The sequence below is a fragment of the Elephantulus edwardii genome, unplaced genomic scaffold, assembly GCF_000299155.1.
Source record: "Elephantulus edwardii isolate Elephantulus edwardi_28Jun2011 unplaced genomic scaffold, EleEdw1.0 scaffold00066, whole genome shotgun sequence".
Lineage (NCBI taxonomy): Eukaryota > Metazoa > Chordata > Mammalia > Macroscelidea > Macroscelididae > Elephantulus > Elephantulus edwardii.
Window position 1 is genome coordinate 10558576 of NW_006399816.1, and position 26033 is coordinate 10584608.

The 26033-nt window shown below is 43.2% G+C and overlaps 1 protein-coding gene across 2 annotated transcripts in view; it reads right to left on the minus strand.

Moving 5' to 3' along the window:
• Positions 1-16844: 16844 nt before the first annotated feature.
• The window catches only part of THSD4 (thrombospondin, type I, domain containing 4), an 868930-nt gene continuing 859741 nt past the window's right edge, over positions 16845-26033 (minus strand). The window contains exons 11-12 of one of the 2 annotated variants that reach the window (XM_006888340.1): positions 23690-23834; positions 16845-17001 (exon numbers count right to left, since the gene is read on the minus strand). In XM_006888340.1, the coding sequence (XP_006888402.1) occupies positions 16859-17001; positions 23690-23834 (288 nt within the window). In that variant the 3' untranslated portion in view covers positions 16845-16858. The remainder of the gene's footprint in view (positions 17002-23689; positions 23835-26033) is intronic. The other variant, XM_006888339.1, reaches the window with a different exon arrangement.

Below are 26033 nucleotides of genomic sequence, written 5' to 3' on the forward strand. Positions count from 1 at the left end.
CCAAATTGACATCATTGCTCTTCAGTGCTTTGGAGAGGTTTCTGACAGCAGACTTTCCCAATGCAATACATGTTTTAATATCCTGGCTGCTGGTACCAAGAGTGTTGACTGTAGAAATAAGCAAACTGAAGCTGTCAACAATCTAAATATCTTCATCATCCATCATGATACTGCCAGTCAGCCTAGTGGTGAGAAACTTTGTTTTCTTGGTGTTGAGCTTCAATCCATATTAAAGTCTGCAGTCTTTGACTTTCTGCAGCAAGCGCTTCAGGTCCTCCTCAGCTTCAGCAACCAGGGTTATGTTATCTGCATAACACAGATTGATGATGAGTCTACCTCCAATCTTGATGCCGCACTTCTCATAGAGCCCAGCCTCTCGATAATCTGGTCCACATATAGATTGAAAAGATATGGAGACAGGACACATCCCTGATGCACACTCTTCCCAATTTTGAACCAAGCAGTGTTTCCTTGCTTTGTTCTGACGACTGCCTCCTGGTCCAAGTATAGGTTTCACTTAAGTACAATGAAGTGTTCTGGGATTCCCATTCTTCTCAGAGTCAGCCACAGTTTGTAAAATCCACACAGTAAAATGCCTTTGCATAATCAATGAAACATAGATAGACGTTTCTCTGGTACTCTCTGCTATCAGCCAAGATTCATCTGACATTAGCTATAATATCCCTAGTGCCACAGCCTCTTCTAAATCCAGTCTGCACTTGGGCAGTTCTCTGTTGATGTGCTGTTCCAGTCGGTTTTGGATAATCTTCAGCAGAATCTTGCTTGCATGTGATATCAGTGATACTGTTTGATAATTTCCACACTCTGTCAGATCACCTTTCTTTGGAATGGGAACAAATATAGATCTCTGCCAGTCAGTAGGCCAGGTGGTGGTCCTCCAAATTCTTGGCACTACTTGGTGAGCACACCCAGGGCAGCATCTGTTTGTTGAAATATGTCAATTGGTATACCATCAATTCCTGGGGCCTTGTTTTTTGCCAATTCTTTCAGAGCAGCTTGAACTTCGTCCTTCATCACTATAGGCTCTTGCTCGTACATTGTTTCATGAAATTCTTCTGTGTCCACCAATTCCTTTTGGTACAATGACTCTGTATACTCTATCTTCTTTTAATGCTTCCTGGATCATTTAATATTCTGCCCAAAGCATCCTTAAGTATTGCAATTGAAGATCTGAATTTGTTCTTCAGTTCCTTGAACTTAAGAAATGCTGACTGTTTTCAGTCCTTTTGATTTTCTGACTCCAGCTCCTTGCACATTTCATTGTAATACTTTACTTTGTCTTCCTGAGCTGCCCTCTGGAAATCTTCTGTTCAACTCCTTAATATCTCGATTTCTTCCCTTTGCTTTGGCTTCTTGGTGCTACAGTGCAATGTTTGGAATTTCTTCTGACATCCATCTTGGTCTTTTCTTCCTCCTCTATTTTTGTAATGACCTTTTACATTCTTCCTGGATGATATTCTTGATATCTTTCCACAACTCATCTGGCATTCATTCATTACTGTCCAAGGCCTCAAATCTGTTCCTGAGATGGTTTTGAAAATCAGGTGGGATAGTCTCAAGATCAAATTTTAGTTCCTATGGACTTGATTTAATTTTCCTCAGCTTCAGCTTATGAGTAGTTGGTGTTCTGTTCCACAGTCAGCACCTGGCCTAGTTTTCACAGCTGATATTGAGCTTCTCCAGTGATCTTTTCCACAGATGTAATCGATCTGATTCCTATACATACCACCAGGTGAAATCCATGTGTATAGCCTGCACTGAGATGTTAATAAACCTCAATTAAGTGTAGGTGTTATGTGTCATCACGTTGGAAACAGACTTAGATGACCTCCAGCGTTGATGGGCAAACTCCTCCCGTGCTATTAACTGTTTCTAAAAACTCGCCACAGTCAGTTCCAACTCTATGGTACACAACAACATAATTGACCTATGACGAGATTGCCTATCTTTTCCCCACAGAACAGCTGGTGGATTAGAACTGGATTCCTTTGTGTTGGCAATGCAGCTCCTTCCCATTGGATTATTAGAGCTACATGGGTTCAAGTAGGTGCCTGAATGAGATGAAGTCTCCAATTACCTCCCAGAGGTTAGCAATTGCCCTGGTATTGGTAATTTCTCTACTTGCAATACTAAGAGTAACCACAAGATGGCAATCCTATGTCACAAACCCCCTTGCTTATTACAGGAAGATTTCAAAATGCAAATTCCGGAACAAGGGATTTCGGTATTTTTTTCTTTGAAATTATACCGGGGGGGGGGGGGTGGGTGGAAGAAGATTAGGGGAGGGGGGAGAAGTATTCAGTAGTATTCAGCAAAGTTAGTGTTAGGTGCCTGGTGAGTGAATTCTGACTCAGCGACCCTGAGTCAGCAGATGGAAATTCAGCTTGGTTTTGTGTTAGCCTCACAAGCGCTGTGCTCGTTTTCATTTTTCCATCAAAGAGGAGTTCATGTGATAGAATCATTAGACCATTGCCAAACAATGAGGAGGTATCATCATCCCTAACAGAGTATCTGCTCTTTCATTTTGATCCTTGGGTCCCTTAGAATTTCTGGAGTATCATAACTTGACTTCTTGAAAGGTGAGGTGTCATTGAGTTAGATCTGACCGATGATACCCCTATGCACAACAGAACAAAAAGCAGGCTCGGTCCTGTACCATTCTCGCAATTGTAGGTTGTATGTTTGAATCCCATTGTTGTAGCAACTCTCTGAAGCCGTCTCATTGAGGGTCTTTGCTGACCATCTTCTTTCCCAAGCATGAGGACCTTCTCCACAGACTAGTCCCTCTTAATAACTTGTCCAAAGAAAAGGAGATGAAATCTTGCTGTCCTCGCTCCTAGAGTATGCTGATTGTAAAATCTATTGTTGTTGTTATGTGCCATTGGGTCACCTGCGACTCGTAGTGACCCTGTGTACAATACCTCTGAACCCTGCTCTGTCCTGAGCCAGTCTCACTGACTCTGACACATCTACCCCCATTGTCCTAGTCACTGTATCAATCTATCTCATCCAGGGTCTTCCTCCACCCTTCCGAGCATTATGTCCTTCTCCAAGGACTGGTCTCTCCTGGCCACATGCCCAGAGTATGTGAGATGGAGCTTAAAAATCCTAGCCTCCAAGAAGAAAGTTTGATTTCACTCTCTCCAAGACAGAAATATTTGCTTTCCTGGTGGTCCATGGTATGTTCAAGACTCTTCTCCAATACAACTCAAAGACATCAATTCTTCTTCTATCATCTTTAGTCATTATCCAGCTCTCTGATGCATAGCAAGTAATCGTGAAGACCATGGACTGGATCAGGCGCACCTTAGTCTCTAGACTGACATTGTTGCTTTTCAGTACTCTGGAAAGGTCCCTGACAGCAGATTTACCTAATACAATTACTCTTTTGATTTCCTGACTTCTGGTGCCTAGAGGTTGATTGTGGAGCCCAGCAAGCTGTAACTGTTAACAACCTCATGAAGAATGTATTTTCTCTTCCCACAAGGAGTGTGGAGATGGTTCATCAAAACTGGAGAGAGATATTTTGGTTAGGCTTCTGTTCTTAGGTGTTCTAGAGGCAGTTGTCTTAAGGTCTGGATTTCCAAGGTTTGTGGTGTGTTAGAGAGGAAGAACTCTCTTTAGATTAGAGAGCAGATAGGTAGGCTAAACCTGGCAGGGCTACCTCATTTGAAGACTGTATGTTGTTATTATGTGCCATCAAGTTGGCTCCAACGCATAGCTGATCCTCCAGTGGGTTTTCAGAAGCTGTAAATGATGTAAGAAGAGATTGCTCCCTCAGAGTAAGTGGTAGAATTGAACCATTCTTAAATACATGATTCAAGTTTAAATTTTCACTCTCTCAAAATGTTCTAATAGTACTCTTTGAAGGGTTTCATAGACTCTTGAAATCACCTTTCCCACTATTAAGTCTCCCTGGAGATCCTATGAACAAAAATTTGAACCCTGTCCTATTCTGTTCCACCCTGATAATCTCTGACATACTTGACCACATTGAAGATCTTCCTCAATTTTGTCAGCGCTCTTCCTTTCCAAGAACTATGTCCCTTTCCGAGGAATAGCCTCCTCTAGCAACATGTCCAAAGTATGTGAGACATAGCTTTACCATCCTTATCCTTAAAGAGCTTTCTGACTGCATGTTCTCTAAGACAGACATGTTGGTCTTCTGTCCATGGATTATTCAATTCTCTAACACTACAGCTCAAAGATATCCATTCTTTTGTCATCCTTATTCATTGTCCAGCTCTCAGATGCATAGCAAGTGATTGAAAAAGGTCATGTCTTGAATCAGGCACTCTTTAGTCTTCAAACGGACATCATTGCTCCTCAGAACTTTGGAGAGGCCCTTGACAGCAGATTTTTCCAATGTGATACATCTTTTTGCTTTCTTGATTGCCAGTGTCGAGGGTGTTGGTTGAGACCTGGTTCATAGAAATGTTTTCTTTTGACCCACTTCTGCCTCTGCCATTCCCCTGTGTTGTTCTGAAGGAGGCGTCCAGGTTCTTGTGTGCACTGACATGTTTGAAGATGTATGAAGACTGTCTGCTGCTCCACCACGGTCATTGCTGTCTCAGCTTGTGCCTGATGATTAATAAGCCTGTGTGACTTAGTCTTAGAGACTTAGAGGTACTTAGTCTTAGAGACTGAGGGATCCAGCTTGGCCTGGCCCGTGGAATAGCAGGCCTGGGATCTTCATTATGAGAGACATTATTTCTCCAAACGTAGCCTGAGAGTATAGATCACACTCAGTTTGAACAAACTGAAGAACATGGGAATTTTTCATCCCTTGGGAGAGTAACCACATGTAGTCTGTGCATTGATGGCCAGTACTGGCAGCCTAGTTGTAAGAGTCTGTGCTGCAATCCTGAAGTTACATGATTTGAATCTACCAGCTGATCAGTGGGAGAAGGATGGGCAACCTTCTCCTGTGCGTTCACTGCCTCTGAAAAACCACTGGAGTGTCAGCTATGGGTCATTTCTGACTTAACACAACAACAACAACAAACTTAAATAAAGGGATTTTCAGCATGCAGTTAAAGCTATGATCTACTTACTTACGTCGTTGTTGTTGTTGTTAAGTGCCGTCGAGTCGCTGGCGGCTCATAGCGACCCTATGAAGGAGAGTCCTCAACGCTTGAGTGCCTTTCATCCTCTCTCCAGGTTCATAGGGTTTCAGGAGTCAAGCTATTACGGAAGTGGATGCCACTCCTCCTTCCAAGCTTGTTTTAATCGGGGAGCTCCACCCCACTCTCTGTCCACATTGGGTAACCAGCCATTAATGCTTTTGACACATCAGTGTCACGGTGTTCAGCCTCACAGCAACCACAAGTGACCGCTGTATGGCAACTTGTACACCAGGGCTGTATGACCTAGAGGAATGTCTGAACAAAAACAAAGAAAGACAGGGTTTAAGTAAGCCGGCATGCCCAAATATTGGCAAAGTCCTTGTGCCAGACCCCCAGTTCATCTGGCACGTCCGCTCTGCTGACCCCCACGTGGGGCCCATAGAACACCAAAATTGCCCTGAGCCCTTAAACCTGCCATGCCTCAAGGAGCCAGAGTCTGGATTCAGCTGACATCAAGTCTCTCCCAAGATCCTAGGCGGGACACGACCTTTCAGGGTTTAAGCCTACTTACTTATAGGTCTTCCAATTGTTCATTCCAGTTCAGCATCATCTGAAAATTAGATGTGGAGAAATAAAGTACACTTGCTATGCATCTAAAAGCCGGACAATGAGTAAGGATGACAGAAGAAGAACTGCTGCTTTAGAGCACCTCTTTACAGAAGGGTCCTGAGTATCCGTCGACTGCCAAAAAGAACAAACAGGTATGTCTTGGAGAAAGTGCAGCCAGAGTGCTCATTAGAGGGAAAGATAGCAAAGCTTTGCCTCACGTACTTTGGGCGTGTTGCTAGGAGAGGCTGTCTTGGAGAGGGACATCATGCTTGGAAGGGTGGAGAGTCAGCAAGAGAGAGGAAGAATTCAACCAGATGAATTGACACAGTGATTGCAGCAATGGGCTCAAGTGTGTCAGAGGTGTCAGAGACGGTGAGGATGGCACGTTATCGGACACAGCTTACATCTGTTGTTCACAGGGTTGCTATGAGTATACTCGAACAACAATCACAACAACAATATATCCTGGAAGCGAGCCTTTGTGAGTATAGTGTGTTCGATGTGGGGCTGCTAATTGAAATGCTCGTACTTTGAATCCACCAACTTCTCCACAGGAGAAAGAGGGCAATCTCCTCTTGTAAAGATTTTCAGCCTCCAGATCTCATGAAGGGTTACCATGATCCAGAACTGAGTTGATGGCAGTGGGGTTAATATATGCTGGGAGACTATTTGGTAGCATAACACGGGTAAGCACTTGGATGCTAATTGGAAGGCTGGTGTTTTGAATCCATTCAGTGTCTCTGAGGGAGATAGGCAGGCCATCTGCTCCTATAAAGATTATAGTTTAAAACCCCCCATGGAGCTGTAGCACTGTGTCATATGCGGCCTCTCTCCCTTCCTCCCTCTTTTTCTCTCTCCCTCTTTCTCCCCCTCCCTCTCCTCCTCAATGATGTTGAGTAGGAATTGATTAATAGCCAACCCTCCAGAGGGTTTTCAGAGGCTGTAAATTCCACAATTTACACAGATAGGTCTTATGTTCTAGGGGAGGCAGAAGGAGTGCTCTAGCTCCATCACCAAGCACTAGTTGTGGGGCTGTAATGAGGGAGAGAATGATTTATAGGTGATGTATGATAGGATATTATGGTTATCACAGGAGTCCAGAACTAAGGTTGCATAGTGGAGTGTACTCGGGGCGGTGGGAGGGGTGCAGGGGCATTGTATACCAAGAAGGAATTTTTCTTTTGCTTTTCAAAGAGAGGAGCAAACTGGGGTGGGGGGGGAGGCTGAGCAGGGAGAAAAGTGTAACAATGAATGAATGGAAATCCAAAATCTCTGTAAATGTTCATTAAAATTAATAAAATAAAAACATCCTTCCTTCTGGAAGGAAGTCTGAGTCCAACTTCCTAAGGCTGTGATAAAGAGATTGCAGTATGTTGTTGTTGTTAAGGACTCATAGCGACTATGAGTGAACCAAAGATCTGAACCCTGTTCTATAACTATCATTCTCTAAAGTTCACAGAGTTTCCAAAGGCATGTTGTTTGGGAAGTAGATGCCAATTCTTCTTCCAAGCCTCTTGTTATCTGGGAGCTCCACCAAACACTGTCCACCATGAGTAACCATTATGAGGTTTTGGTTTTTTTTAGATTTTTAAAGCATTTAATTGACCATATGTGTCATTCATGATATTGTTTCTTCTGAAAAATATACATACTAACATGTTTTAAAAGCATGTATGTACATTAGTTCTTTTTTAAAAAAAAAATTCTACTAGTTTATTTACAAAATGTGACTACATTGTTTTCAAGAACAAATTCTTTCCATTTCCCTCACCCTCCCACCCATCAAATTGTACAACTCTATATTTATTCTCTCCCTCCCCCTGCACATCTGCATCCTTCTGCTTCCATCCTCTACCACCCCTCTTGGATTCTTATACTCATTCTACAATAATGGTGTTATACAATATTTGTCCTTGTGGGACTGAATTACTTCACTCAGCAGAATGCTTTCCACTGCTTCCCAAGTTAGGTAACAATTTACAAAGTTATTGCTCCTGAATGCTACATAGTATTCCATTGTGTGAATGTACCATAATTTCTCAATCCATTCTTTTGTAGTTGGACATTTGGGCTGTTTCCATGTTCTTGCAATGGTGAATAATTCTGCTATGAACATTGGTGTACAAGTCTCTATTTGTGCCTTAGTTCTCATTTTCAGGGTATATTCCAAGTAGTGGAATAGATGGGTCATATGGAATTTCTGTGTTCAGCTTTTTGAAGAAGCACCAAACTGCCTTCCAGAATGGCTGTACCATTTTATAATCCCACCAACAATGTATAAGAGTTCCTATCTCGCCACATCCTCTCCAACATTTATTACTTGCTTCACTGTTAAACTTTGCCACTGTTGCTGGAATGAGATGGTACCTCATTGTGGTTTTGATTTGCATCTCTATTATTGCCAATGATTTTGAGCATTTCTTCATGTGTCTGTTTACCATTCGAATATCTTTTTCTGTGAAAATGCTTTCCATGTCTTTTGCCCATTTTGTAATTGGTTTATCAGTCTTTTTCTTGTGGAGGCCCAGGAGTATTCTGTAAGCTTTTGTTAAAAGACTCTTGTCTGAGATGGTATTAAAAATGTTTGTTCCCAGTCTGTAGGTTTATCCAGTGGCACAGTGTTCAGCATCACAGCAACTCCAAGTTAACTCAGTACAGCAAGCTGAAAGACCAGTTCTGTATCACAACATAATGTTCTTCCCAAACACAATTAACACCAAGTCTGAGGGCTGAGGGCCTGAGGACTGCAGGCTGGAGAAAGACCAACTGGCCTGAGGGCCCAACTGACTTTTAAATACAAAGCCCCCCCCCCCAGGTTGTGATTGACTTAACCAAGAGTCTTCCAGCAGTGTATGGGAGTGTTAAACTTGCTACTTAGACAACAGTAGACTCTGACTTAGATAGTAAAGAATAAATGGATGACTTCTAGGTAGAGAAGGGGGATGAGAATGGTGGGAATAGTAATAAAGGAGTTATTGATGGAAAGTTGAAAAAGACAGGTGACACATGGAGCTTGTAGGTATTTCCATACAGATGTCTATCCATTCAAGGATGACTTTCTTTGCACTAAAAGGCAGTTTTCAAAATTGTTAATCATAATTTGAGTGAAACTTTACAAAGTAAACTTATTTTCCATTTAGCAGTTCATACATATTTTATTTCATGACAGTAATTACAATCCTTACCTTTTTTTGGCAGGTGAAGTTGTGGTAAGGTGGGTATTTGGTCTGAATAGGCATTTCTTTTATATAACATTGAAAATGTTGTAAGTTTTTTTCATTGTTGCACATTTCCTACCCCTCCTCCCACCAGCCCTCCCTCCAATGCACCCCTTATTCCAGATTATTGCCATACACATAACACCTAATTATATATTCCTTTTGGGCAGTTCTTCCCCTCATCTGATCTAATGCAGTGCTCATTATCTATCTACTCTTTCTCCATTCTTTCCTTAACCCCTCCAAGTCTGTCTTATTTTATAATAGCAGTGTTACACAGTATTTTTCCTTTTGTGACTGAGATATTTCACTCAGCATAGTGTGCCTTCCCCACACTGTGAGAGCACTCTTTGCACTTCTCTCTGAGCCTCCCATCTTCACTTATCCTTTCATGTCCTTTGCTCTCTTCTAAGCTGTATCCCTGGGCTACCCACTTATTTTAGATAGTTGCTTGGTCTAAGGACTGAGTGCCTGCCTGGAGATACTGTTCAGTTTACAGACTGAAAGTTGAAGCATGGGGGTGAGTTTATGCACAGCATAATTGGCTCAGTAAACCATACAACATATGAAACACAAAGTCTAATAGCTAATTGATTCCCAAGAGGATTTGATTCTTTCTTTTCTTTTTTTTTTCTTTTAATGCAATCTGAGCACTGTGGCACTTGGCTGCTAACTAAAGGCTGGCAGTGTGAACCCCACCCAACAGTTCCAGGGGCATATCTGACAGCTGACTCCTATAAAGTTTATAGTCAGAAGCCGTGTGGGACCATTCTTGAACATACGGAGCCACTGTGAGTCAGAATTGATTCAAGGGTCCACAACAACAGCAGTAAACAGAGTCCCTGAAGTCGAACGTTCTTATCTCATCAACACCCCGTGGAGTCCAGGTCTACTCCGTCACGTGTGAGTCCTGATGTCTGGCGTTTTTACATAATGTGGGTAGAGAAAGCCCATACACGCAAACAAAGCTGATCTTTTAATCAGTTTATTGTATTTTTACAATAATGAAAATAAATTAGTTATACACAAAAATAGTTATCATTTTTGAAGAAAAAAAACCCCCAGACTATATTTGCTCATATAATTCATCTCCCTAAACAAGAATGTAACATGACAGCAAGGTGTGGACTGGAGGAAGTATTCAGAAGACCATGACTTGGGCTATGAGGGTCAGAGGACAACTCCGAGATCCTGGCCATTTATTTGAATGTCCAGTGGGACCCAGCAACCAGCGTTGTCACCTCCTCAACCTTTTACGGAGCTGTCAGTTGCCCTGCCTCCTCCAGAGAGCTCACCAACTTGCTGCTGGGGATCCAAACCAAGGAAAGAATACAAAAGATTTTCATAATTCCTTCTCCAGGGTGCCTGGCGGAGTCATGGGTAAGTGCTTGGACACTAACTGAAATGTTGCTAGTTTGATTCCAGCAGTTACTCCTCAGAAGAAAGACTGAGTGGTCTGCTCTCATAAAGACTCACTCACATCATTGCCATGGAGTCAGAAGCGACTCAGAGCTGAGCCTCTGGGGATCTCAGAGGTTGTAAATCACATAGGAGGAATTTGGTCATCTTTCTCTGGAGGAGCGGCAGGTGGATTTGAACCGCCTGCCTTGGGTTGGTAGCATAATTCCTTACCACTAGGCCATCAGAGAAGCCTAGAAAACCCTATGAGGCACTTTCATGCTTTCCCATGGGGTCTCAATGAGTAGGAATTGACTTGGCAATATACAGTATCTCCTTCTCCAAATGTCTGAGGATGAGAAAAGAGTGGATTATATGAGCAAGTATACCATTTAAAATGGAAAGAGAGCCATCCAGCTGGAACTGCTCCAGGCACAGTGGTGGTGGGGGCAGGAAACCCCTGAACAAGCAGAAAAGCAAAGGCATTTTATTCGTTGGCTCTTACAAACCACTCAAGGCATATCAGTATACCAAACAGCAGCAGCTATGGGTTTAGAGTAAGACATAACTGTGTAGCCACATTCCAGGAAGCGGGGTTAGTACACTCAAATGATTTTACGCAAATGTGGATGTAATGTAAATAAATACCTATGAGGGTCCTTTATAATGAACATCTTCTAAATAATAGAACTATGGTGGTGGAGTGACTCATTCGATAGAGTTCAGAATACACATTTCCTATAAACATCTCATATTTACAAAGAACAAAATAATAAGTTATAACAAAGTATATCCTTCTTGTCAGACTGAATGGTGGGTGGCTGGGTACTAAGGCCGGTGGACGCTGGTTCCTGTAACTGGAAGGCCATCATTTCGCTCAGGGAAAAGCTCCCTGTCAGGGATGTTGAGAGACTGAAGGCTGTGGTCGCTTTCGCTCAGTGGGATGGAAGCTGGCCATTGTGCGCCGCTGACTGGCATCAGGAGTGCAGATAGTTCTGGATAGACAGAACCGCTCTGTCTGTCCCAGCAACAGTGCAGGAAAGCAAAGTGAATTGAGAAAAAGGGAAAGCAATATATGGACCCTGGGTGGTGCAAATTTGTAATGCACTCCCGGCTCTTAGAGATTGAATTGTGCCCTGAAAGTGTGTTTTGTGGTCCTCGCCCTTACACCTGGGGCTCTGATCCCATCTGAGAGCGGGTTTTGTGTTCATGAGAAATATTAGGGTAGGATGTGTCTTAAAGCAACCTCTTTTGTGATTGAATAGAGCCAGTTAAATAAGCAGTAAGAAAGCAGAGATAATCAATCACACCCCATGAAAAGTGCCAGAAAACTGAGAAACAAAAGAGACAAGACATTTTCCCAGAGCTGACAGAAAGGGACAGCCTTCCTTAGACCTGGTACCCCAAATGAGGACTACTCACCCCTAATATGTAAGAGAACGAATTTCTGTTGTTAAAGCGCCCTCCCTTGTGATCTTTCTGTCATAGCAGCACCAAGAAACGAAGGCAAGCTGGAAATTCATGGAGGGTCTTTGAGTTTAACTTGAAGCTGTGTTCAGATAGGAGATGTCTGAGTGGTTCTACTCTGAAATCCACAGGATTGTCGTAAATTAGTATTGACTTTATGGACACTGGTTTTGCTTTGAAGATGTTCCAAATTAACTTCTTTGGCTGCTACTGGAAAGGCTGGAAGTTCAAATTCACCCCAGAAGAATGGCCTGACCATCTACTTTTGACAAATCAGCACTACTCTGACATACACCTGAATGCTAAGCACTTTGAGACCAGGCAGATGAGCCATACTGAAGGAAATCAGGTAAAAAGCAAGCCCAAATATTCCAGACCAGAAGAGGGAAGCAAGGGCACTGAGTGGGTAACTCTGGGAGCGCCTCTCCTGCTTTATGTAACCTGAGGGTGGGACCAAGCTATAGCCCCTTTGGTTTCTCCACAAGCTTACATACACAGCTAGCACTGAACATGCTTTCCTTGTGCTGCACTGATGCCCCTAGTGGTCGGGTTTATAAGTACACTCTAGTGTGGTATTTGGAGCTGGGTTGACCCTAATGGTTGACACACTATTAGAGAAGAAATAAACTCGCCAAGAGGCTTCTGAGCTGGAGGAACACAGGATGTCCCCCCGCCTCAGTAATGAATCTGTCTTGAGGATGAGAGCTTGCTCTTAATGGTGGGCATCTTGGATGGCAAGAACACTATTACTTGAGCTAAAAATCAGCTGCCAACTCTAAGCCACGTGGTTCAAAATTACAAGCTGCTCAGTGGGAGAAAGATGGGAAATTTCTTCTTTAATCTCCTTAAATCCTATGTTTTCAAAGCCTCTGCAAACCCTCTGGAGAGTAAGCTATGGGTCAGGTTTGATGCTACAACATCTCTCCGGTTGGGTGAAACGCGAGCTGACTTAAGGAGAGGAACTATGAAATGGCTTTTGCCTCAGCTGACGGGGCACAAAGCCATTTTCTGATAAATGAAAGCAAAATTGCAAGTTTTCTTATTTGGAAGATGGATGGGTTTTGTGAGGAAAAACATGTGACAGCTTGAATTCATTTACCTTTAAAATTAAGAGCAGAGAATGAGACCCTGTAATACTGTGGAGGTGGAGGGCATGTGACTCTCAGTTCCATGTTCTAGACAGTAAAAGGGGCAACAAGGGGGTTTAGAGAGAGATGGCAGGTATTACAACTTGGTGAAATGATGCATCACACATTATGCTGCTGACCTAAAGGGGTTCAATTCCACTCTCTGCGTCATGAGAAAAAGCAGCACAATCTTCTCAGGAATGTGATGATTGCACCATGAGTCAGAGTTCATGCAATGGGGCTGCGGATTCTTCTGTTAAAATGAGGTCAAGGATACCCGATGACAGTTAAGTGCTTGGCTACTAACCTGAAGCTGGAGGTTCAAACCCACCCAGCGACTGTGTGGGCAGATGAACGGGTGACATGCTCCAATAAAGATTAGAGCCAAGAAAACCCTACGAGCAGTACTACTCTGCTATATGAGGTCTCTGTGAGTTGGAATCTACTTGATGATGCCCAACAAGAAGGGAGAAAGGGATACGTCTGGAGGGAGAAAGTCATGAAAGGTGAGCTTTGCTTAACTCTGGAAATAGCAAAGAGTTTTACTGTATGTTTTGTCCTGAGAAGAAAAGGCATTTAGATGCTGGAATAACAATCAGGAAATATAGTAGAAATCAGATTTCTAAGAAAAAATAGTGATCAATCCTTCTTGTAATAATCTCTATCCTTTCCAGAGACAGACTAGAGTACTTCAGGAAGAGCTGTTTGCTTCTTGACAGAAAAGTAAAAACTCTTCATCTGAAACAAATCCTTCTGTTTCAAAGATACGATCCCAGCCAATTCCCCAATTGGCAAGGTGGTCCTTCTCACAGGGAAGATCACTGCTCATCTAAAAAGATACTGGGTGATCCTTAAGGGACAAAGGGCACTGTGAGAAAGAGAAGAGACAGACCAGCCATGAGGTTTCCTGAGCCGGAGAAGCACAAGACGTCCATTTGTCTCGGTAGTGAATCTGTCCGAGGATGAGGGCTTGTTCTTGATTGGTGGGCATCTTTGATGGCTAGGACATTTTTCCTTGACTTGAGCTGAAAGTTAACCTTTCTGCTACTTCTGTCAATGGATCTTGCCCTGCTGTTTGGCATGTGAGAAAACATTTTCCAAGTAATCCTTCACAGAATTGGCTGTTCAGTAAGATCTAAGAGCAGGTAAATAAAGAGGGGGGGATAAAAACCAAACCCAAATAACACTCCCCCGTGGGGAGGGGGGGAAAGGCAAACTGTTGGGGAGAAAGAGGGCTTCTACCAGTTGCTTATCTGCACTGGGTTCCAAGTGCACTAGGACCCAGGAGGTCCTTTTGGGAAATTGTGTTCTAGCCTTGAGAGGAACTAGCCTTGAACAGAAACTATTGGGGCACTCACACACAGGCCACATTTTCTTCTGAAGGCTGATGGTTGGTGGGAACCTGAGTGTACAGACCTGCCTGGTGGTACCGCTTATAAAATTGCAAATGTTCGTCAAATTACGTTAGTAGATTGTCAGGTCAACGAGCTCATGGGAGAAATTTGGTTCTAAAGAATTTAGGTGGAAGTGGTTCAGTGGCAGAGTCCTTGTCCTTCATGCCAAGGACCAGAGTTCGAGTTCTGGACAGTGATCTCATGCACAGCCTCTCCCCATCTATTACCGGAGCCTGTGGGTTGCCGTGATGCTAACAATGCATCAGCAGAGTATCTAGCCTCATACAGACTAAGAAGAAAGGCCTGGTGATCCACTTCTGAAAGCCAGCCAATGAAATCCCAAAGGTGCACAGAAACCTGATCTGCACCTGAGCACAGGGCTGGCACAAGACAGGGCAGTATTTTGCTCCTTTTCTTTATGCCTTGGGTGGTCACGATTTGGAGACTGGCTCAGGGGTAATTAACAATAAGACTTCTTTCAAAATGGAAAAATAACCAGGCACACAAATTAAACAATTTTCTATAAATTTATAATTTGTTCATCCTGATCTTTTTTTTTGTATTAGAAGAAAGAATAATAATATATGTTATTGTTATTAGGTCGAGTCAGTTTCCACGCACAGCAATGTACGCTCAATGGAGAGCAATCTTGCCTGGCTTTGTTCCAGGATCATCACTGCTATGTTAGAGCCTGTGGCTGGAACCTCACGTGTCAAGTCTTCTCTTTGATGGTTTTCCTCTGTTACGCTGACTCTCTACTTTTCCAAGCATGATATCCTTCTTTAGGGAGTAGTCCCTCCTGATAAAATGTCTAAAGTCCGTGACAGTCCTTTTGAAGGAACTTTTGGCTGCTATTCCAAGATGGATTTGTTTATTCTTTTGGAAATCGGCGATATATCCAATGCCCCGTCTTCCTTATTTACTGTCCACCTTTCACATGCATAGAAGGTGACTGAAAATACCATCGGAGGTAGACACTTTTTCCTACCAGGTGATTTCTTGACTGCTGCTTCCACTGGTATTGATTATGGATCCAAGTATAACAAGACCCTTTACAACATTAATCTCTTCTGTTTATTATGATGCTGCTACTTGTCTAGTGTGGATTTTCCTTTTACGCTGAGGTCTAAGCCATACTGAAAGCTATAGTTCTTGATTTTTATCAGTAAGTGCTTCAAGTCCTAATATACATATGTGTGTGTGTATATACATATATATATATCTTTTTTTGTCCTTTCAATTGATTTTTAGATGGTTCACCTTTCAATATTCACAGCCTCTCTCGTCCTTCCTTCTCTGTCCTGAGACTGGAACCCTAGTGTTGGGGGATGTGAAGCAGGAAGACGGGCTGGGCTGCTCTGGCCACGAGGGGGTCCATCTCTTCTCTGGTGGCTGTGTCAGCATCCATCTGTGCTCTGGTCTGAGAGGGACAGGCACAGCAGTGAGCCATGAGGAAGAGGAGGACGACAAGGAGAGACAGCCACAAATCAAAATAAAACGAGCTCAGGGAGAGTCTCCCTAAACATGGAAAAGTTTTGCTGAGTGATGGATGATCCCTAGGCGAGGTGGCGGGATGAAGAGCCAGAGTGAACAACTCTACACCCTGGAAACCTGCTCTAGAACACAATGGCTTCTTGGAATGGGGAGGGACCCTGTTGTACAGATAATTCCACGGAGGGGGTATCACTTGGGAATGGAGTCAGAATTCCAGGCAATCACCTTGTTACCTCAATGTCTTTCTCGTCTCATGGGACATCGATATTTAGGTTGGAGTTTCACAAAGCCTGCGGAGGGTATTGTAATTAGCTCTGTAACGCTGTGAGAGGAAGCGGGGTGGGGAGAGAAACAGTTGGCTGGGTGCTGGCGACAGAGGTGGGACCACTGGTGGGAGTACAGAACTGAGGGCCTGGGCTCTGCTGGTGGAGCAGGCAACTTCTCACCCCTTCCTCTCAGTCTCTGTGCCCAGCAGACAAAGCCTCTGTTGTTGGTGAAGGTGCCCAGAGGTGGCACTTTGGGTTTTAAAAAATACCTCTGAATACACCTGCTGAGCAATAAAGCACTAATTAGCATGAGGAATTTCATAGTTATGATACTCTGCTGTCTTTGAGAATGGACCAAGGCACATGGGGTGCTGAGGTAACAGAGGGTTGCAGACTCTCATTAAGGCTTAGAGGTGCTCTGGGATGGGGGCTCTGCCTCTGCTGACCCCCCAGGGGGCGCCAGGAGCACCAGGGGAATCCAGCAGCCCAGAGGCAGAGGCAGTGCCCAGTCCACCTGCTGGTGGGGAAAGTGCCCGGATGGAAGAGCAGCCACCACCTCTGTGCACTCCCCACAGCTTGGTTTTCCAGGCGCCCAGTCCCAGGGAGAAGATCATCAGTCCACGGAGATGCTTACAGGACCAGCCCTGCTTTGGAACATCCTGTCTACAATGCTCCTATGAGCCACGGGTTACACTTTACGGAGGGTCGGGGGTGGTGACTAGTTAGGCTGGGGTGTCCTGGTGGAACAGTGTCAGTCATACTCCTCGCAGCCCCAGAAAAGGCAGGGTGCAGGGGGTGTTATCTGCTCCCCAGGTACCCAGGATGCCTGTTGGCCACGCGGGTGCATGAGGCACAGCAGGCAGCCTTGTAGTAGTTGTAGACACAGAGCCGGGCTTGGACCACCACGTTGCAGTTGTAGTACTTGTCTTTGCAGTTTTCATCTGCAGAAAAGAGAGAAAGAGAGGAAAAAAAAATTCACTGAGCACCTGAGGACAACAGGCAGCCTGGAATGACAGAAACAGTTGTGGATGTGGCTTTTCACCCTGGCTCTTGGGAGTTCTGGTGGCTTAGTGGTAAGGAGTTGAACTTCCAACCCAAAGGTAAGAGGTTCAAAACCACCAGCTGATGTGCAGAACAAAGATGGGCAACCTCCTGGGCCATTTACTACCTCTGAAAACCCACTGGAAGGTCAGCTATGGGTTTGTTGCAACTCAACAGCACTTAACACAACTGCTGTTTTATGAGTAGTACAAATAGTTGATGCACTAGACTGTTAACTAAAAGGGTAGAAGGTCAAGTTTACTCAGAAGTGCCTCAGAAGGAAGGCCTGGCAATCTACTGCCAAAAGAATCAGTCACTGAAAACCCACAGGGTACAACTGATTCTGACTCTTGGGGCATCACTGTGAGTGGGAGGCAGCATCACCCATTTAGCTGACGGGGGCTCAGCTCTGACTCCTGGTGACCCCATGTGTTACGGAGTAGAACTGCTTCATAGGGTTTTCTTGACTGTTTATAGACGCAGACTACCAGGCCTTTCCTTTGTGGCACTGCTGGGTGGGTTGGAACCTCCAAAGTTGCATGCAACCATTTGTACCACTTAGAGACTGTATATAAGGGGTGTGAGTTCACATTTTTTTAAAACACATACTTTAAAACTACCAGGTCTCCTGTGGGAGCATAACGGGCAGTCTCCTTCTGTGTCATTTCCTGCCTCTAAAAACCCACTGGAGGGTCTGTTCCAACTAGAAGGCATCCAACAACATAAGGGAAATAGGCATAAAGATTAATTCTGTGAAGACTTGCGCTGTCTAATTGAAGAAATGAATGCTCACTGGTGGGCTCTGGTCCCAGCATTCACGCCATGATCTTCGTCCCCTTTCTTCTCACCTCTCCAGAGGTAACCAAGCCCTGAATTTGGTCTTTGAGATCATGAGGCATTTCATGGTCTTTAAGTTGTTTATGATGATAGCTACAATACATACTCCTCTGCAACTTGCTCACCAGCACATCTGAATGGTACACTCTTGTTTATTGAAGGCTGTAGGCAATTCACTTTCATATAGAATAGCATTTCATTGTAAACACATTCCATAATGTATCTGCTCATTTTCTGTTGACAGACTTTTTAAGGTGTTTGCAAAATTTGTTTTGCTATTATAGTGTACTTTTTAATTGTAAAAATAAAGAGAGCCCGTTATTTGTCAATTCAATTGTTTCCACATGTATATTCCAACAACATCAAGCATGTTGTATAACCATCACCAGCATCATAAGGTCAATGTTTCCTGAAAAACATTTCCCTCCCATTTCTGCAGCCATTATTAAACTCTGGTCTCTAGTCACTTGCCTACTGTAAGCTCTACTCTAAAGCTCTACTCTGGAGCTCTGGTGACTTCGTGGCAAGGAATTGCACTGCCAACACAAAAGTATATAGTTCGAATCCACCAGCTGCTCTGTGGGAGAAAGATGGGAAATCTCCTTCTGTGTGATTTATGGCCTCTGAAAACCTGTTGGAGGATCAGCTATTTTTTAAAAAAAATTTATTTTAAATGTCAAAAGCTTGAATCCACCAGCTTCTCCATAGGAGGAAGACATGCAGTCTGATTCCAAAAAGATTATTGCCTCAGAAAATTAATAAGGTAGTTAAACTTTGTCCTACAGGGTTACACTACAAATGAGAATTGTCTCAGTGGCAATGGGTTTGATGCTTTTTGTTTAGTTTTGTTTGTATGTTTAAAGCCCCACTGAGAAGAGTTCAACTGGGCATGGATGTATTTTGTTTGGGGAGTCCAGGTAGCTAATGACCTTTTGAGACTTCATTTCATCGCTTACTGACCACGTTTGTTGCTTATTTTCCCTGCGTGATGAAGTGACCCCTGTCTTTTAAGCCATTTTGTGCACGCCCTGCCCTCTGGGTCTCGCTGGCTCACAAGGAATACACAGCTTTACTACATATTATCACCTTGCTCTCCAGAGAAACAACCGACCTTTCTTGGAGTTTTAAAGAATTCCCTTAGCACTGGATCTAGCACTCTATTGCTGATCTTCTTTAAAGAATCCGGCTCAAGACATTAAGGTAAGCTCGGGCTTTCCTGTGACTGTTTACTAATCTGCAGTGAACAGTTTCACATTCTTGTGACATGAAAGATTTTCTATTTTCTTAATCTTTGTTGTCATTATGCAGATGATACAAACTTGCCTGCAGAAAGTGAAGAGGACTTGAAGTACTTGCTGCAGAAAATCAAAGACTACAGCCTTCAATATTGGAACATCTCAATTTCAAGAGATAAAAAATCCTCACCACTGGACCAATAGTAACATCATGATAGATGTAGTTGTCCACTGATACTCCTGTAGCATATTGGGGTCACCATCTATTTCTTTGTTCTGTAGAAAAGTGCCCGGTGATGGAGAGAACTCTTCAAGACTTTCCTTAGTGAAGAGGTAAGGAGAGAGGAACTAACTCATGCTCGAGTGTTTCTCTTGACCTGCATATCCTTTTACTGACAGATTCCTCATCACATAAGCAATAAAATGTGTTAACTGGGCTTCAAAATATTTTTTACTGTCTCTTTCCTTATTTGCTGATCTTCCCTGTTTCCAAAACCACATCCATATCAGAAGGCAGCGTCAGCAGGAGAATCAAGATTTTGCACATCCACATATCCATTAGATAGTTTGCTTTGTCTTGTAAACATAATTTAGGCAGCTTCTGCCTTGGTCAGCTTAACTCACCACATCTCCTTTTTGTTTTTCTTTGGCACAAAGATACTGTATATCTTTGGAGTTCATTTGTGTGTAAAGCTTCTTAATAACGTCTTTTTTTTCTATTCTTTTTTCCCCTTAAGGAAATATTGGTCCTTTATATAGCAATACTGGTACTTAATATATCCCAAAGGAAGTTTTAGGTCCTAGAGCAGAGAAGAAGCCTTCCACCATTCTGCCTCACCAGCACAATCTAAATTATTAAATTCTTGCATTTGCTTAAGGACATTCTTTTTGGACAACGGAGGTTGCTCAAAGACTACTAGCAAGTATGCATCTCTTAATTATAAGATACCTGTTTCGCTTATATTCTGCTCTTTACACTGCTTTATCAAATACACTACCTTTTAAAAATACAATTAAATTAAATACATTTGATACAGTATCTGTATTAAAACCTAATGTATAAAGCAAAAAGATCCTTAGCAAGATGGATTGGCACAGTAACTGTTACAATGGGTTCAAGCATATCAAGGGAGCTCTAGTGGTAAGCTGTGCTGCAAACTCAAGACATGTGGTTCAAATCCCCCAGCTGCTCCTGAGGAGAAGAATAGGCAATCACCTCCTATGCGATTAACTGCCTCTGAAAACCTGCTCGTCAGCTATGGGTTGGTTCTGACTTGATGGTACCCAACAACAACAAACCTAAATAATCCTTTAAAAAATAACAACAAGGAGGAGTAGTAGGAGTTAAGGTGATCAAAACAGATGCTGCCTAGGTTATGTTTGAAAGATGAAACATATGCTCTGTCTAATGGATGTGTGTGTGTATGTGTACATGTACAAAACCTTAATTCTCCCTCTGACACTGCCTTATGTTATTGATGTGGTTACAGAAACAAGGAAGGTCAGCAAACAAGAAAAGAAACAGTAAAAACCATCTTGAAGCCCAGTTAATAGTATTTTACTGCCTTTGTAATGAGCAGCTTGTCCATAAAAGCTATGAGGCAGGATGTCCAGTTAGGAGGACACTCAACCATGAGTTCCTCTCCCTTTACCTCTTGACTAAGGAAAGTCTTGAGTAGTTCATGCCATTGCCTGGCCCCTTCCTGCTGACCATATGTGCAAAAGCCAATGTTGTAATCTTGCTTGGATCCACAATCAACACCCTTGGTTCCAGCAGTCAAGAAGTCAAAAGACACATTGCAATGAGGAAAGCTGCTGTCAAGGACCTTTCTAAATTTCTAAAGAGTAAGGGTGTTGGTTTAAAGACTAAGGTGTGCCTGATTCAATCAAGTCTTAGCATTTTTAGTTACTTCTTATGCATCTGAAAGTTGGACGATGAATGAGAAAGACTGAAGAATTGATGCCTTTGAACTGTGGTGTTGGAGAACAGTGTTGAACATCCCATGGATTGCGAAAAGACAAATTAGTCTTGAAAGTGCAGCCAGAGTGCTTCTTAGAGGCAAAGATGAAGAAACTTTGTCTCAATTATTTTGGACATATTTCCAGGAGAAATCAGTCCTTAGAGGGAGAAGTTATGCTGGGAAAGGGAGAGGATCACCAAAACAGAGGAAGACCTTCAATGACATGGACTGATAGAGTGACTACCACCGCGATTAGGAGGCTGGTGCAGGGCGGGCTAAGACTCAGACCTACTGTTCACAGGGTTGCTATGAATAGCAGACTTGACAGCACCTAACAACAACAACATTGCCCTTATATGCATATTATACAACTGGACATGAAGCAGTTGTTTTTTTCTCCCTAGAAATACACCATAAATTCAGAAGAATAAAAGATCCAGATTGGTTAAAAAAAAATCTGTACCTCATCACATAAATAAGAAATCTTTGACAGATGTTTACCAGCTGAATGTCAACTCTCTATAACACAATAATGGGTCATACCAGCCTCCCTTAGCTTTGAAAATGATACGCTCAATTCTAAGAACCTGGCAGTTTCTACATATTTAATTACACTGCCACGTTTGAGACAAGTGGGCATAATGTGCAGAATTTTTTCGATGCTGTATTGTAAGTATAATCTGTTTAAAAGCCATTTAAGTGCACAATTTGGGTTCCAAATTTAAAATTAAGTTTCAACTATGTGTGGTTTTGTCGAAGTTAAGGGAAGTGGCAACTAGAAAGGATATATTTGTGTTCAGAAACCAGCAATGAACAATTACTTCACACTTAGTCCAATGACTCCTGTCTGGGTCTTTTCCTCACATACAATACAATACAATGGGTATTGTCAGATACCTTCTAAATAAGATGTGTGGAAATGCTTTCTTATAATCTTCTCTATCTCTTTCTTTTCTCCTTCTAACTTGGTTAAAAACCCAAACTCAAACCCACTGCCATCATCAATTCCTACTCATAGTGGCCTTCTGGGGGGTTTTTGAGGCTCTAAACCTTTATGGCAGAGATCCGCAATCGTTCTTTCTCTAGTTGATTGGCTAGTGGGTCTGCACCACTGATCCTTGGATCACAGTATAACATGTAATGCCTCACACTACCAGAGTGCCTTTAAACGAAGACACATCTTTATGTTATCCTATCCAGCCAGAGGGAGCTCTGGTGGTCTACCCAGAGGCAAGGAGTTGTACTGGCAACCCAATGCTACAAGGTTCAAATCTACCAGTTGCCCTGTGGGAGAAAGATGGGCAATTTCCTCCTGTGTGATTAACTGATTATAATAACCCACTGGCGGGTCACCTATGGGCTGCTTCTAACCTTGAAGGTACATGGAGCTCTGGTGGTCTAGTGGTAAGTAGCTGCACTGCACTCCCAAAAGCATGTGGTTTAAATGCACCACAAGAGAAGGACGGGCAACCTCCTCCCATGAAACTACCTCTGAAAACTGCTGGAGGGTCAGCTATGGGCCAGTTCTAACTTGACAGCACACCACCACAACAGCATTCACTCATAAGGCCTCTGGGTATCTGACTTATGAAGCTTATAACCAACAACACCATATTTGTTTCCTAACACTTTTGCTAAGAAAACAAACAGGTTCATCCTGGAGATGGTTAAACTGGGCTGCTCCTTGGAAGCAAGGATTCTGAGGCTTTGTCTGACATACTTTGGACATGTTGTAAGGAGGGACCGGTCCTTGGAGAGGGACATCATGCTTGGGAGGGTGGAGGGCAGGCGCAGGACCCTCTAGGAGGTGAATTGATTCAGTGACTGGGGTAATCGGGATGTGTCAGAGGCAGTGCTATTGGCACAGGATAGAGCAGGGCTGTTATACAGGCTGTTGTACAGGCTGTTGTACATAGGATCGTTATGAGTCGCAAATGACTTGACAGCACATAACAACAACAACAACAACACTTCTAGAAGGAGCGCTGGTAGGGCAGTCCCTGGGGACTTTTTAACCCAAAGGCTGAGTATCCCTAGCTATTCAAATCCACTGGCTGATCTGAGGAAGAAAGATAACCATGAATCTCTTCTCACTAAGGTTTGCAGCCTTGGACATGACCGTCAGCTGTGCCTCGGCTATCTGGTTAGATGCTCCAGCTCTGGCTCTCCTCATTCCCACTTCCTCTCTCCTCTGTAGGCCCGTTGCTGGGCTCAGCATCTTCTCCCATGCTCCAGTAAACACTATTTGCAGCTACAGTGGGAAGCTGAAATCTCACTACTTTGACCTACTGGATGATAAGACCAGATTTCTGAGAGCAAGATCATTTCATCAACACACTGAAGTCTGTCTTTGGTGGGTGGCTTGGATGGTGATGCAGGCTGTTAACAGTCACCATAGGCTATGAAACTTATCACGCCAAAATGACTTAGACCCTCCAACTCCATGACTGTGTGCCCAAGGCCACAGAGCGATATAGAAAGGCTCAGTATTTTCAAGCTGAATAATGTGATAGGAAAGCCAGATATTTTCCTCCAAGAAATGGATCCAGACTTACCCACTTCAGGGACACAGTCTTGAGGGTTACAAGATTCTCTTTCTTCAGGTTTCAGTTGAGGGTCACACAGGTTACTTAAGGTCATGTCATCTGACAGACACCGTACCTCCCGGACCCGGAAACCACCTTGGCAGCTCTTGGAGCACTGCATGGAGACAAAGGGGCACAGTTAGGGGGCCTGGAAGCCCATTGTCTCAGCACCTCTGGCAGCTACTGTAATCTCAAATATCCTCAAAGGGAGACAGAACATTACAGTACACACCGAACTACAAATAACCCAGTTTCAACCACTATTGATTCATGGCCTATTATGTCCCATTTACTCTCACTTGTGTTATTTTGAAGACATGGTATTATTTTCCCCCATCTTATTTCAGCTTATATCTCAGAAGGGCAAACTCTTTAAACACATACAGATAATGATTACATCTTAAAAGTACCAGTAATTTCTACTCACCATATATGATATTTGCATTTATCTCAAAGATCTCTTTTGTTATTGTGGTAAAATATACACACTATAAACAACAACAACAACAACATAAAATTAACCATTAAAACTATTACAGACTGTTCTTAGAACCATTAAAAAAACCCATCATTGTTGTGAAGAGTTGTTGAATTGGTTTTGACACATCAGGTTCATGAAACCTTGCCTGGTCCTGTCCTATCCTCACAAACTCTCCTGTGCTCAAGTCCACTCCTCCAGTTGCTGTGTTGATTCATCTCATTGAGAATTTTCATGTCTTTCACTGACTCTCTTTCACCAAGTGGAATGTCCTCTTCCAGGGACAGATCCCTGCTGATGATAATATGTTCCAAATAGGTAATATGAAGCCCATCCCTGCTTCTAAGGAACACATTGGCTCTATTTCCTTCCACCAGGGCAGATTGGTTTGTTCTCTTGGCAGCCCATAGTAGATTCTATATCCTTCACATCCACAACAGGTCTGCATGTTGCAATTGGTTCATATGACTTTTAAGACTTTTATTTCAGAGCTTCCCCTTTTCAAGTCTTTACCTCCAGCACTTTTAATGAAGGAACAACCTGACTTGTCATTTCCCACAGATTTCTTTTCTTTATAGATATTCCTGACAGCACCCCTATGACATAGTTGACAAGTTCCTCTGTCCCTCTATTACTGCTATAGTTAGGGCCCACGGAGTCTGTTTTGACTTACAGCAGCCCTGTGCATCACAGTGGAACACTGCCTGCTCCTGCATCATCCTCACGTTGGTGCTATGTTGGAACTCATTGCTGCACTGTGTCAATGAAACTCCTTCAAGGTCTTATTCTTCTCAATGATCCTCTACTTTATGAAAGACTGGTACTTCTTGATAACATGTCCAAAGTACACAGAATTAAATGTAGAACAAAATTCCAAGTAAAGCTAAAAAAAAACAAACAAACCCCCAAAACAAAACATGACCCCCTCCCCCCCCAAAAATCCCACCCAGCTTGACTGGTCTGAAATTGACAAGAAGAACCCTCAAGACTTTTGTGCTAAGACAACCTTCTAAACTGATACAAGATACTTCCAGAAGTCAAAGAATAAATGTGACCATAAAATAAATAGTAACGCCTGGGAAAGTCTGCTGTTAGGGACCTCTCCAAAGTGCTGAAGAGCAATGGTATCTCTTTGGAGACTAAGGTGCGTCTGATACAAGCCATGGTCTTCGCAATCACCTGTTATGCATCAGAGAGTTGGACAATGACCAAGGACGATAGAAGGAGAATTGATGCCTTTGAGCTGTGGTGCTGGAGAAGAGTATTGAGAATACCATGGACTGCTAGGAAAACAAACAGATTTGTCCTGGAAAGGGTTAAACCAGGTGGCTCCTTGGAGGCAAGGATTCTGAGGCTCCATCTAACATACTTTGGACATGTTGTGAGGAGAGACCAGTCCTTGGAGAGGGACATCATGCTTGGGAGGGTGGAGGGACAGCGCAGGAGAGGAAGGCCCTCTGTGAGGTGGATTGATTCAGTGACTGGGATAATTGGGATGGGAGTGTCAGAGACAGTATGATTGGCACAGGACAGAGCGGAGTTGAGGGCTGTTGTACATAGGGTCGCTATGAGTCGCAGGCGACTGGACGGCACATAACAACAACAACAACAACAACAACGCCTCTGGCAAACATGCTCCTTAGAACAATCAGCTGTATGAGACCAAAAGGGCAACATTTGCTTAAAGCCAAGATAAGACATAGATGGACAGGGAACATGAATCCATGGAACTAGGACACCCACGGAGGAAACAGGCAGACTGCTGATACATTGTGGGGATAGCCACCAATGCTACAAGTAATTTGTGTGTAAACTAGTTACTGGAACACTAACTTT